Raw genomic sequence first — 14,288 nt, 5'->3', positions numbered from 1 at the left:
GTTTGTTTTATGCAGAATTATTTTGCTACTGACGGAGAAGGTGGATGTTTGTTTGATGAAAGTTTCACTTTGTTTTTAGTGTTGGAGGATATTTGAACCATGTTAGAGAACGCTCACCGTCTTCACCAAAACTCTTCTTCATCACTCAGTGAAACACGTACGGGATAATGTTCAGTGAGCCGGTCGTTATTACGAAATGAAACCCGACAGGGCGATAAAGGACCCCGACGCGAAGCGGACACAAAATATTGATTTAAAAAATATATTTTATTGATATAAATATTATTTGATTGCTTCCACTAATAAAAATAGTCCATCCGACACGGTTGGAGCTGTACGATGGAGTGTTAGGGCCACATTGAGGGGGGGAAAAATCTGAGATTTCGAGAATAAAGTCATAACTTTACGAGAATAAACTCATAACTTTACGAGAAAATAAAGTCATAACTTTACGAGAAAAAAGGTTGTAATATTACGAGAATAAAGTTATAACTTTACGAGAAAAAAAGTTGTAATTTTACGAGATTAGTATTTTTTTATTAAATAAACTTTCTTATATCAATATAACTCGTCAGTGCTTGCCTCTCTTTCTGTTCGTTGAGCAGGAGAGAAAATAGTGAAAATATATATATATTTTTTGAAAGACTAAACGGCAACAAATCTGGATTGAAGTTAGGGCTGGGCGACATGGCCAGGATCTTCTATCCCGATATACTCGAGGTCTTTTCATAACTCAATAACGATATATATCACGATTAGGGCTGGCAAAGCTAACGCGATAGTAACGCATTAATGCAACTTGCAATTCTTGGGTTGTAGCGGGCTCAGTTTTAAAGCTAGAGTAAAGATACTGGTATCATATGAAACTAGAGAACCTGATGAATCCATCGGTACCAACCATGTCATACTAGCTTGTCATGAAGGAAGTTAAAATGACGCTCCAAACCTGCGTTAAATTTTGGCGAGGAAAAACTGTCATGGCCATTTTCAAAGGGGTCCCATGACCTCTGACCTGCAGATGGGTTCTATGGGTACCCACGAGTCTCCTCTTTACAGACATGCCCTGAGGTCCCTCTTGTGGGTCTACAACAACTAGGCCCTGTTTTTCTTTTACGTTACCAGTCTACCTTGGACACCATTATGTTTTGGGGTCTGGGTTTTTTCCACTAGTACAGGGTTACTCTCCCATTAACACATCCATTAACTTTATTGTATCCTATCACCGAGTTTATTACCCACTTTGCCCGACTTTATGTCACCGTTATGTTCTAAAATAAGAGTTTTATTACATAAAGGGCAGTTGTTAAATGGTTCTCTGATTTTGTTTTTCCAATCAGAGCGAACATTAAACTGGAATTTATGTTCCACAACACACTGACAGCTGTTGTTGCCTGTTGGGCTGCAGTTTGCTATGTTATGATTTGAGCATATTGTTTTATGCTAAATGCAGTACCTGTGAGGGTTTCTGGACAATATCTGTCATTGTTTTGTGTTGTTAATTGATTTCCAATAATAGATATATACACACATTTGCATAAAGCAGCATATTTGTCCACTCCCATGTTGATAAGAGTATTAAATACTTGACAAATCTCCCTTTAAGGAACATTTTGAACAGATAAAAAAATGTATGATTAATTTGCGATTAACTATTTCAATCAATTAACAGCCCTAATTAATATGCAAATTTGCAGATAACAATTTTCCATTTATGTCAGCAATATTTAGGACAAAAGGAAAATGCACAATTATCTAAAAAAAAAAAAAAATGAAAACTGACATTTCATTTTCAAGGACTTAACCTACTGTACAGTGGACAATATTCAAATGTTAAATCAAATTTTAAAATTGGTTTTAATTTAAATGTTTTACTCAAATAACTCATATATATGTGCAAAATTACAATTTTATTGTAGAATTAAATTCTTTAATTTTCAAGTTTACATTGTCATTTTAATAAAGTCCTCTATGGGCTTCCATACTCATAGGAGGTTTTATGAAATAATCATGCACCATCTCTTCATAATGTCTCCTACAAGTCTAGTATTTAAAAAGAAAACATTTTTTATTTGTTATACATTTTTATTTTCTTATAGTTTAGACAATTGATTATTGTGGGTAACATTTTACTTTCACCCAAATATTTGTTAACACTTTTGTTAAACTTTGACCATTAAACGTTTGCTGAGTTGGTGTTTAGCAGTTCCTGTTTGCAAACTTTCTCACAGATTGCAAACCACAAACATATAGAAAGACAACCAGATCTTATCTTTACTTTCATGCGTGTATATTTATGCTCCTATTATAGCAGCAGCACTTGAACACATCATCTTCAGAGCCTTTATACATATATATTACAGCAGTTTCAGGGGTGACACGAAATGAGTAATGAGCTGAAACAGAGAGAGAGGAGGGTGTGGAGGTGAAAGAGGAAGACATGAATGAGAGCTTTCATATGTTTCCCTTTTTATCAGCAGTGTTTTCAGTGTGTGTTCAAACTGGTGCAGCTGCCTCACCACCATCACCACCATCATCATCATCATCACCATCTTCATCATCATCATCACCTGAAGGAGCGGCGAGGGAAACCAGCAGCACGATCCAGACTTCAACCCGGTGAGTTCTGATTTTTATTTCTACTTTGATTTCTAGTTTTTTTTTGTATGTCTGCATCAGTCTCTCAATCCACTTCTCATTTCTCTCTCTCTTTCACTTTTACGTTCTTTGTGTTCCTCTTAAAGTCTGTAAGTTTTGTTTAAATCTAACGTTTAATTCTCAGTTGATTTTTATACTTCCATATCAGCTGTTTTGTTTTGAGGCGTAAATCTAATCTGAAATAGCAACAGATGATGTAATCCGTCAGCCGTGTCCGATAACATCAGTGAGTCGGTTTGGTGTCGTTTTATCTTGAAAATCAGACAGGATGTGAACTTTTAAAAATATGATGTATTCCTCGAAACGCATGTTTGTCTCTTAAATACGACTTCCTTTACAAAAGAGAAGTTTATTCAAGTGTGATATTAGTATACTTCTTTTAAACTTAAAATAAGAGAGTATGCTTTCAGATTACTTGTTATGCAGCTATCAGAGTTAAACTTAACACAATTATACTTCAGTATACCTGGCTTATACTGAAAAGTATACAGAAAGTTCTAAGTGTGCTTGTTGGCAAGTATACAGAAAAGTCCAAGTATACTTGGCTTATACTGAAAAGTATACGGAAAAGTATATTTGGCGAAGTACTATAAGTTCACTTGAGAAAACTTACAAGTATACATGCAGTAAAAAGTATTAAACTAGTTGTTTACGCTACAGGTATATAACTAGTAAACTAACATTATACCTATAAGTTCACTTGTAGTATTGTTCATAATATAGTTACAGTACAAAATACAACTTGGATGTAAACTAGTTGTGTACTCACAATGCTCTTACATTTACTTAAAAGTATACTTTTATAAACTAAAAAGTGGGCCAATTTAGTCCCCAAGAAGTATTGAAGTAGTACACTTATAAGTATATTGATATTAGTATACTTATTACATAAAGTATACTTGGGAATATACTTGAAAATAAACTTGAAGTATACTTATTTTTTTACAAGGGTTGTTTTAGAAACTTCACGTCACAAAAACTGTAGAAATGAAAACAAAGATTAATATTTTAATTAAACTTTAACGACCGCAGCGGTTTAAATCTTTGGAGTCCAAACAGGTTTTATTTCCTCTCCTGTTGCTGCAGTAATTAAAGTTATATGACAACATAAGGTTAAATATTAAACCAGGCGTTCCAAACATTTTGATCTCAGTATCAAAGTTTCATTGTTATCAGAACTTAGTTTATTTTTCTTCTTCTTCTCTCCCGTTGATAATCTCAGGACCCGTCACGTTGACCTGGTGACCCTGTAGAGGTGAGTAAAGGCCTCTATATAAAGTATATACAGCTCAAACTGTGTACAGGTGTGAGGTGTGGAATACAGATAAGGAAGTCCTGTGATTTAAAGTAAGTCCTTAAATACACAACAAACATCAGGTGAACACATACCTGTACAGGTGACTCTAAACAGACGTTAGAGAGCAGATTAAACTTTATATTTAAAATAAAAAAAGAAGAGCTGGATGTGAAACTATAACAACTGAAGAAGAAGAAGTGTTGTTGTTTGTTTTACTCCAGCTGACATTTGAAATACAGGAAGTCAGGGAGCGTCCATTTTTGACGTCAAGACAGCAGAAGTCCACTGCAGGAACAATGAGGCGTTTGAGGAACTGTCGGACAAATAGTTTCACTGTCCCTTTAACCCAGGGGTCGGCAACCTGCGTATCTTCAGCTCCTCTCCAGCGGCTCCCTCTGGATTTATAAAAATGTAAATGAATAACTGTTTTTTATTTACATTTTCATTTTTATTCATCGTTGTTGTAGGTCTATGATACGACGGTACGACGGAGTATTAGGGCCACATTGAGGAAAAAAATAAATCTGAGATCTGAGAAAGTTATGACTTTATTCTCGTAATATTATGACTTTATTCTGGAAATCTTAGATGTTTTTTTCCCCAATGTGGCCCTAATACTCGTAGTACATTGTCTCTTTGGCCCTCACTGCATCAGACTTATATACTATATACTTAGACTATAAACTGTGTTACCTTCATCACAATGCTCAAATGTTTTGCGGCTCCAGACAGCCTGGCCTTAAATGTTTCAGTGGTGAACCCCATTATAGCAAAGATGCCATGCACAGAGATGCCACTGAATTCATTCAGCAACTCGTTGACTACAACTGTGCCAAAGCAGATATAAATAACACATAGAGCACATAGATTCTACAAAGGTTTTAGTCAGGATAAGACCATGTGGACTCTCCGTTTGGCCACTTGGATACCCAAAGTGTGCCAAATGGGTTTTCTACCTCTTGAAAGAGAATCTGGCTATAAAATACTACATTAAAACAATAAATAATAACCGTGTGTTTTCAGCTGTTTACTATTATTATTAGGGCCCGAGCACGAAAGTGCCAGGACCCCAACGGTGTCCTGGCACGAAAGTGCAAGGAAACCTATTGTTTTTCTAAGGATTATTATTTTTCTGCTGGAATATCGCGTTTTTGTGGCCTTTTCCATCCCCAAAAACTCACCAAAAGTGGAATATGCGTCAGAAGTGGCGCGAAATTCAAAGTTCTGTAGTGATTCGGATCGGGTGTCGCCAGCGGGCGAGATAGCACCCCCTAATGTAGGCTGTTTTTCAGGGAAAGTTTCTTCGATCTTCATGAAATTCAAGTATGTCATTGCATACGTCTTGAAGTTCGTGTTAAATATTTTTGAGATTTTTTCAGCCAACAGGAAGTCAGCGATCTTGGACTTCCTGCGTTTTTTTAAAATTTACGAACACATCTTTGAAGACTTTAGGATGCACAAAAACTCATGAAACTTTACATGCACATCCAAACTAGTAATTACTTTGATTTAGTGGTGAAATTTTGCTTGGGCGTGGCATGTTGGCTCTCTAGCGCCCCCTTATGTCTTTTAGGTTTTGAACATACCTTGAGGTACTCGAAAACTCATGAAACTTGGCAAAATGATGGACACCTGTGAACTTTATGTAAATGTACAGTTATTGGGTTCAGCATGTTTAGCCGGCTCTATAGCTATATAAATTTGGTAGGCACATCCTGCTCATTATTTCAGACATATTCCTCATCGGGTTTCATTAGCTCCGCACACCGGGAAGTCGGCCATATTGGAATATGTGCGTTTTTCATGTATTTTATGCATACTTTTACGAACTCCTCCTAGAGAGTTTATCGGATCCACGTCAAATTTGGGTGGTATAACCCTCCCACAACTGTGATGGTAAATTGCGAAGGAATTTTTGATCGCTCGAATGGTGATGTCATACGTCATGTGCGAAGACGCCATTTTGTCACTTTTTAGGTATGAAACTTTGTGATACTCCTCTTAGAGGATACAAGCGATCCATCTCAAAGTCGGGCAGCAGAATCTCAACACCTTCATGATACTAAATTGCGAAGCTTTTGTGTTTTCGTGAAACTGCGTTCTTGTGGCGGCGTGGCGAATTTTGATGTTTCGCCAAGACACAGGATGCTGTTGTAACTTCACTTTAGGCCATAGTTTGGTCAAAGTTGTTCCTATATTCATGAAACCTGGTATGCATATTCCACTCATTATTTGAAACATATTCCTCATCGGGTTTCATTTGCTCCGCCCACCCAGAAGTCGGCCATATTGAATTTGATGTTTTTCATGTAATTTATGTATCTTATGCATACTTTTACGAACTCCTCCTAGAGAGTTCATCGGATTCGCGTGAAATTTGGGTAGTATAACCCTCAAACTACTGTGATGATAAATTGTGAAGGAATTTTTGATCGCTCGAACGGTGATGTCATACGTCATGTGAGAAGACGCCATTTTGTCACTTTTTTGTAGTTTGTGCTCGTATCTTTGTTTTTCTGATGTTGATAGATGATCTAAATATTCGTGGCTTTGAACAGATGGAAAGTTGACAGGCTTGTGCTTCCCTGCTACGGATAATTCACTGTGAGCCGCCATCTTGGTCCATTGTTTTGCCCTCCAGTTAGCGGCGCGTGTCACGTGTCTGAAAACTATGAATTGCATGTACATGTCCTCAGGACTGGACCCTCATCATAACTGAGAAATTTGGGGCAACTAAATCTAGTCTAAACCCAGAATAAATTAGATCACATGTAAATCATCAATTGAAAATATTATTACCACCATTCATCACATTTCCAACATAAATGTGTCATATTTTAATATGTTAGACTGATCACATGTTTAAGGAAACTCAGGTCCAGGACCAGGTCTTGGACCAGTTCCAGCACCAGATCTTGGACCAGGTCCAGGTCCAGGTGGTTTCCGTCAGTCTGAAGGTTTATTGTTAACTGTTCTGGAATGTGGTCGGACTGGTCCAATCAGGACAGGAATGCGTCTCACGTTAACCACGATGTTTCAGCAGACTGCCAACACGGAAGCATCAGACCAAACTACATTCAGAAAATACCTCATTTAATGTGAAGTTTAGCAGCTGAGTGAATGTGTGGAGGTGTGATGACAATCATGAATGACGTGCTGGAACAGAAAGTCTTTTTTGTTTCTGGTAAATATGGTTCAACCAGTTCTGTTCTGAAGAACATCATACCAAAAATGGCACGCAACAACACACACCTAGACACTAATTACACACCTACACGCACACACATTGTTAATTATTGTGTCCATTTCCTGGTGAGATCAGTTTACAGTCGGACTGGTTCAGTTTGCGGCTCATTTTTAGAAACACTTTCAGTCTTTATATGTAAATAAGTCTGCTTTCACATCAGGGAACTGGACCCGGATCCGAGTCCACTTGTCCCCAAAATCCAGTTCGATTGATTAGTGTGAACGCTCCGTACCGTACACGGGCACGGTTCGTCGATCCGTTCTGTCTGTAGTTCATTTACTTTTGGGACTTTACTGCTTGTGTTCTTCCTTTGCTTGGATTGTCTTTCTGATTCAACACTAGCAGCTTCATTCATGCTGTCGATGAGTATTTCATCTGTCACCCTCTGATCATCGAGATAAGGCTTAAACTGAAACTTGATATGGTCACTTAACAGCCCAGTACTAACTGACCTCAAGAATTTCTTCTGGATGAGCTCGGAACTGTACTGTTCATCTGGCTCTACTTCTCTTGAAGCAAGTAACAGCCTTTCCTTTAACTCAATTGCCCTAAAGAGGAAGTTTTAAGGAGACTCACGACTGTCTTGTGTTATATTTCCTAGTCTGTGATATAGATGTGTAGAATTGTCTTCTTTGAAGTGTCCCTTTAATATGACCTTTAGCTGGGGGAGGGTAAGGTCACTTTTTATCTCAAGCATATCACGAAGACTCAAACCTGGACTGATTGACTTGACCACAGCCTCCATGACTTCAGCCTCACTGTGTCCTTTACTCAGGCCTTTGTCCATCTGATGCATCAGGTTTGTGTATGACAGTCTGTCCTTCTGTCCCTTTTCCCCTATCTGACCACAGATCTTGAATTCTCTCCTTATTGTCACTTCTGGAAGCCTGTTCACAGCTGGAGGCAACACACTCTGTGGAGCTGAAACTTGGCTTGGAGATGCACTGTTCATTCTTTCACTCAGTCTCCTAACTTCATCCTGCAGCGCTTGACTATTTAGCTGGAGCTGTATTTCTCCATCTCAAAGTCGAGCAACCGAATCTCAACACCTTCAGGATGCTAAATTGCGAAGCTTTTGTGTTTTCGTGAAACGGCGTTCTTGTGGCGGCGCGTTGAATTTTGATGTTTCGCCAAGACACAGGAGGCTGTTGTAACTTGACTTTAGGCCGTAGTTTGGTCAAAGTTGTTCTTATATTCATGAAACTTGGTATGCATATTCCACTCATTATTTCAAACATATTCCTCATCGGGTTTCATTAGCTCCGCCCACCCGGAAGTCGGCCATATTGAATTTTGTGTTTTTCATGTCATTTATGTATTTTATGCATACTTTTACGAACTAGTCCTAGAGATTTAACCCGATCAACTTCAAACTTGGTCAGTACAGTCTTGAGACCTTTGTGATGAAAAGTTACCCAAATCGTGAGTTTTCATGAAACGGTGTTGACGTGGCGTGGTGGAGAATTTACATGATTCGCCATGACACAGGAAGCTGTTGTAACTTGACTTTACATAGTCCAATCTGCTCCAAACTTCACAAGCTGGATAATAGTCCAGGCCTGAAGACATATATGTGGTATTATGAGTGAAAGTCATAGCGCCCCCTACAGGAAACAGGAAGTTGTTGTAAATTGACTATACATTGTCCAATCTTCCCCAAATTTGACATGTTTTATAAGAGTCCCAGCATCAAGACGTATACGTTCAATTATGAGTGAAAGTCATAGCGCCCCCTACAGGAAACAGGAAGTTGATAGATTTACAAGCCCAATGTGGCATTATACTTGCATGTGAGCAATCCTTATTGTTGAGCCGTGCCTGAGGAACCTGCTCAATAGAATCAGGTTTTAATCAAATCAAACCATGTCACTAATCTTTCTGACTTAATGGAGTCAACACCGTAGAGTGTGAATAATTCACATCAAAACCAATAAATAACACAGACAATAAGTTTGTCTTTACAGCATCTTTTCCCATGCGTGAAAATGGGACACACCCAAACTCTGACGTTCACGTCGATTAGATCGCTCACCCAGTAACGTTGTTGTTTTTCGCTCTTAACTTTGTCACCAGTAGCTGCAGTTTTGACTTCATGAATGTAACGGGGTACCAAATGACATACTGATATCCTTTTAGTCATGATTATAGGTGATGACAGTACAAAATCTGAAATTACAGGCACCAGATGCTAATAAAAAAAGTGCAGTGCATTTCTTTTACCTGTAGTCTCTACACCACAAATGCCTACACCTCAGTCTGGGTGTAGGTATGACACTGACAACAGAGAGGTGACAGTGGAGGAGGATCCTAGGGTTCTGCACCCTGCGTTAAAAGCTATGAACACCCACACAGGTGTTTTCAGTTTATTTGGCTGATTAGATCTCTGCTCACTGTAATGTATTGACATCTTCCTGAGTCTCCTGTCAGCTTTCATTGCACCTGGTAGATGGAGATTTGTGATCTCATGAATTCCACCTTCAACCTGAGCAGAGGTCTAATCAGCCAGAATAACTGAAAACACCTGTGTGGGTGTTCAGAGGACAAACAGGTTCAGCTTATACAGAGTTTGAACAAAGTGTTCAGATGTACAACAAAAAACAACAAATGAGTAAAGATCTTCCAGTCCCTTCAAGTTGGAACTAAATGTGATTATTACATTATGAAAATGCCCAGTGACTGGCAGTTTGGTTATAGCGAGTTCACTCTACTCGACTTTAGCCCTGATTTTCCGCTTCCAGACTAGCGACTAGAAGGGAGCCTGTAAATTGCGAAATTTGATCTGAGATCTGCAAAAACTCTCGTGAGACTTGCTGCCAGACGACCTAACCTAACCTCAACCATTCGAGGCATACGACATGACACAGGAGGCTGTTGTAACTTGACTCTACATATTCCAATCTGCTCCAAACTTCACAAGCTGGATAAGAATCCCGGCCTGAAGACATATACGTTCCATTATTGAGTTATAGTGATAGCGCCACCTACTGGCAACAAGAAATGGTTGTATACTGCCACCCACCCTCATAGAAGTGCCTTTTAAGGATGCCTCACAAGTTCTCAACAGGTCATTTACAGTGCCACGCGCTCCACGCAGAAAATACCCTCTAACTGTTGCGTGCAGTGTCCGACTTTCATGGAAATGCACGGCAGCGGGTACCCCCGACGTGCGCAAAGGGGCGAGGGCCCGTTCAACGCTGCTTGCAGCTTTAATTATTATTACAATTATTATTATTACTATTAATATTATTATTACTACAATTGTTATTATTTTTTATTAATACATTTCTTGCATTTGTGGGTTTTATTACATTTTCTGGAAATGATTAAATTATTGTCATGTAAAAGATATACATGTTAATTGATAGTTTATTTTTTTATATATATATATATCACCTTAAATAGAAAAAATAATTAATTAATTAAAAAACAAATATATATATATTTATATATGTATGTATTTATTTATTTATTATTATTTAAATTTTTTTAAATTGTTCTCTTTTAGGCAAGGTTTTTAGATAAGCCCGTATTGGTTTCTATCTCACCTGAACATGTATTTTATGTACTTTTTAATTAAATCACTTGTGTGATGGACCGATCGTAGATTTCAACCTAAGCCATTAAAATAAGTTTCACATATTTCACCGACTTTAAACAGACCGTTGTTTCAGCTCAATGACACAAAGACTTTTAAACCTTCTCTAAAGAGGGTTTTTATTAGTGTTTCTTTGTCTCTCCACTGATGTGAACAACAGTAACTGTTATTCGGCAGCGAGCAGCAACATCTACATCGGTGGTATTTAAACTGAAACCGCCGAGACGAGATGAAAACCGCACATTACATATGAAGTGGGTCACTCAGTGTTTCAGACTCGACTGACCTGTTTTCTGCAGACTGCAGACACCTGAGAGCAAACACATTCACACGTTCACCACCTCGTTCAACCACAACTGGAACACTTTCAGGTCCTTTTACCAGCACAACCAACCAGACAATCAAACATTGTGACATTTGTGCCACTTTCATATCATTTCAATATCTAACGCACATTTAGTTTCATGGTTCTTACATCACACTGAATGAAACTTGGAGAAAGTCAAAGTGAAAAACAGGAGGCTGTGAAATGGGTCACTGATGCTTCTGATAAACTCGTTATAACTTTTATAGTTTTAACTCTATAATTAAAAAAAAAAAGAAACTGTTGCTGTGATTTCCTCTAAAATTAGTTTTTGTTTGGATCCAACACTTCAACGTATCCTCATACAACGGTTCGTACGCTGTGTTACCAAAAGTTACTCCTCATTTTTTGTGCGTTTTCCTACAAATGTCCAGCGTCAAGGAAAAGATCGCAGTTTGAGTTTAAATAACACCAGAAGTGCTGTAACTTAAGTACGGAAGTTACGTGACAAAAACAACTTCGTTAGCTTTAGCTAAGCCATTAACATGATGCCTCTAGCCAGTAACATGATGCCTCTAGCTGGTAACATGATGCCACTAGCTGGTAACATGATGCCACTAGCTGGTAACATGATGCCACTAGCCGGTAACATGATGCCGCTAGCTGGTAACATGATGCCACTAGCTGGTAACATGATGCCACTAGCCGGTAACATGATGCCACTAGCCGGTAACATGATGCCACTAGCCGGTAACATGATGCCTCTAGCCGGTAACATGATGCCTCTAGCCGGTAACATGATGCCTCTAGCTGGTAGCATGATGCCACTAGCTGGTAACATGATGCCTCTAGCTGGTAACATGATGCCTCTAGCTGGTAACATGATGCCACTAGCCGGTAACATGATGCCTCTAGCTGGTAACGTGATGCCACTAGCTGGTAACGTGATGCCTCTAGCTGGTAACATGATGCCTCTAGCTGGTAACATGATGCCTCTAGCCGGTAACATGATGCCTCTAGCTGGTAACATAATGCCACTAGCCGTTAACATAATGCCGCTAGCCGGTAACATAATGCCGGAAGGAGGAAATGTGCCGTACTATTTGTTGTATAGCTGTTTCCTCTTGTTTCCAGTCTTTATGCTAAGCTAAGCTAACGAGCTGCTGGCTATAGCGTCATATTAAATGTAAAACACACATTACATGAGACCAAACAAGCTGCCTATATACCTGCACAAAACCTCATGAAGTAAATACGGACGAATCAATGTGACTGATGTTCTGTTGTGTTTACAGGAGAAAAAGATGTCGGACGACATGTACGACACGTCCAACCAGTCAGAATATGACCTTGACAACTATACTTATGACTACGACCTGGTCGAACCGTGTTCTCACCAGAACAACCACAGCCTTGAGCAGGTGGTCGGCCCGTACGTCCACTCCATCATCTTCATCCTGGGCTTTGTGGGGAACAGCCTGGTGATCGTCACGTATGCCTGCTACAAGAGGACCAAGTCCATGACGGACGTCTACCTGCTGAACGTGGCCATCGCGGACCTGCTGTTCGTGGTGTCGCTGCCTCTCATCGTCTACAACGAGCTGTCGTCGTGGTCGATGGGGCCGGTGGCGTGCAAGCTGCTGCGCGGCTCCTACAGCGTGAACCTGTACAGCGGCATGCTGCTGCTCGCCTGCATCAGCACCGACCGCTACATCGCCATCGTCCAGGCCCGCCGCAGCTTCAGACTGCGCTCGCTGTCATACAGCCGCGTCATCTGCGTCGTGGTCTGGGCCTCCGCCATACTGCTGTCCGTCCCCACCTTCTACTTCTACAACTGGTACGAGCCGTCCCACACCAAGGACGTCTTCATGGACGAGGATGAGATGAACCAATCCTCAGAGCCGTCGCGGTACGTCTGCGAGTTCAGCTTCAGTGACAACACCACGGCCTGGAGGACGAAGGTGGCGGTCCCCAGCATCCAGCTGGCCGTGGGCTTCTTCCTGCCGCTGCTTGTCATGATCTTCTGCTACAGCGCCATCATCCTCACCTTGCTGAAAGCCAGAAACTTCCAGCGGCACAAGGCGGTGCGGGTGGTGCTGGCCGTGGTGGCGGTGTTCATCGTCTGCCACCTGCCCTACAATGTCACGCTGCTCTACGACACCGCCAACATGTTCGAGCTGCAGTCGTGCAAAGACTCGGACTTCCTGCGGTCGGCCAAGACGGTGACGCAGACCATCGCCTACCTGCACTGCTGCCTGAATCCGGTGCTGTACGCCTTCGTCGGGGTGAAGTTCAGGAACCACTTCAGGAGGATCGTCCAGGACCTGTGGTGTCTGGGGAAGAAGTACATCGCCCCGCGCCGCTTCTCCAGAGTCACCTCCGAGTTCTACGTGTCCACCCGCCGCTCGCAGGACGGATCCAGCGAAAACGGCTCGTCTTTCACCATTTGAGGAGGCCCGGCGGGTTCAAGCTGTGGACCAGAAACTTCCTTTCTAAACCCAAAGAGCTGAACCGGAGGAGGTCCAAACCTGAGCTTCAAGCTGTAGTTCTCAATCACAAGATAAATCTGAGATCATTTAAAATGTGAGAAATCTGCTGCACCAGCGATGTTCGTCTTTCTTTTCTTTAATCTTTTTTTATCGTGAAATCCTCTTCAGGACTTTTAAAACTGTTGAAATGAAACAACCTGAGAAGGAAACATGACTCGCTTTACGAGTTGGACCGCCGGTATCATTTGTGTTAATTCGCTCTAGACGCGCCGGAGAGGAGAAGGAGCTTGTTTCCGTAGATACCAACAACTTTTCTTTCCTCCATTCCCTCCATCGACCATGGAAGAAATAACCACTGTTGCTGCTTTGTAGAATAGAAAGCTTTATTGTCATTGTATTAAATACAACGAGATTCACAGTTTCCACTCCTGGTCAGTTGTATGTCTTGTAGGAGTCCTAGATGTGTCAGAAAACCAAACGCTGTCGTGTCAAGTTTCATAACGTCACCCGGCGGCGAGCTGTATTCACATCGACCCTATTTCACTGACTGTATCTAGCAAGCCACACGTCGTTACTGCGGTATGAACCCAAAATAAACAGATTGTGCTGTGATTTAATTACAATAAACGGATCAAAATGATGCCGAAATAACTACATAATGATGTTGATTTGTAAAAAGGTCTGAATTGATGCTTTGTCAG

At 40.5% G+C, this 14,288-nt stretch overlaps 1 protein-coding gene across 4 annotated transcripts; it reads left to right on the top strand.

The window, feature by feature from the left end:
• Positions 1 to 456: 456 nt before the first annotated feature.
• ccr6a (chemokine (C-C motif) receptor 6a) lies at positions 457 to 14,243 on the top strand. 4 transcript variants are annotated; one of them, XM_074616373.1, is made up of 4 exons: positions 458 to 2,616; positions 3,878 to 3,910; positions 12,394 to 13,570; positions 13,619 to 14,243. In XM_074616373.1, the coding sequence occupies exon 3, from the start codon at positions 12,403 to 12,405 to the stop codon at positions 13,546 to 13,548; it is 1,146 nt and encodes a 381-aa protein (XP_074472474.1). In that variant the 5' UTR covers positions 458 to 2,616; positions 3,878 to 3,910; positions 12,394 to 12,402; the 3' UTR covers positions 13,549 to 13,570; positions 13,619 to 14,243. The 4 variants fall into 4 exon arrangements, with proteins under 4 accessions (XP_074472475.1, XP_074472474.1, XP_074472473.1 ...); XM_074616372.1 differs by having other exon boundaries at positions 13,616 to 14,243; XM_074616371.1 differs by having other exon boundaries at positions 12,394 to 14,243.
• Positions 14,244 to 14,288: the final 45 nt, after the last annotated feature.

Source organism: Sebastes fasciatus, chromosome 18 (genome assembly GCF_043250625.1).
Source record: "Sebastes fasciatus isolate fSebFas1 chromosome 18, fSebFas1.pri, whole genome shotgun sequence".
Taxonomy (NCBI): domain Eukaryota; kingdom Metazoa; phylum Chordata; class Actinopteri; order Perciformes; family Sebastidae; genus Sebastes; species Sebastes fasciatus.
This window is presented reverse-complemented; position numbering and strand designations above follow the sequence as displayed.

What these genes read in the sequence shown, in the direction of transcription:
- ccr6a (XM_074616374.1), top strand. Translation starts at nt 12,403, where the DNA reads ATGTCGGACGACATGTACGACACGTCCAACCAGTCAGAATATGACCTT.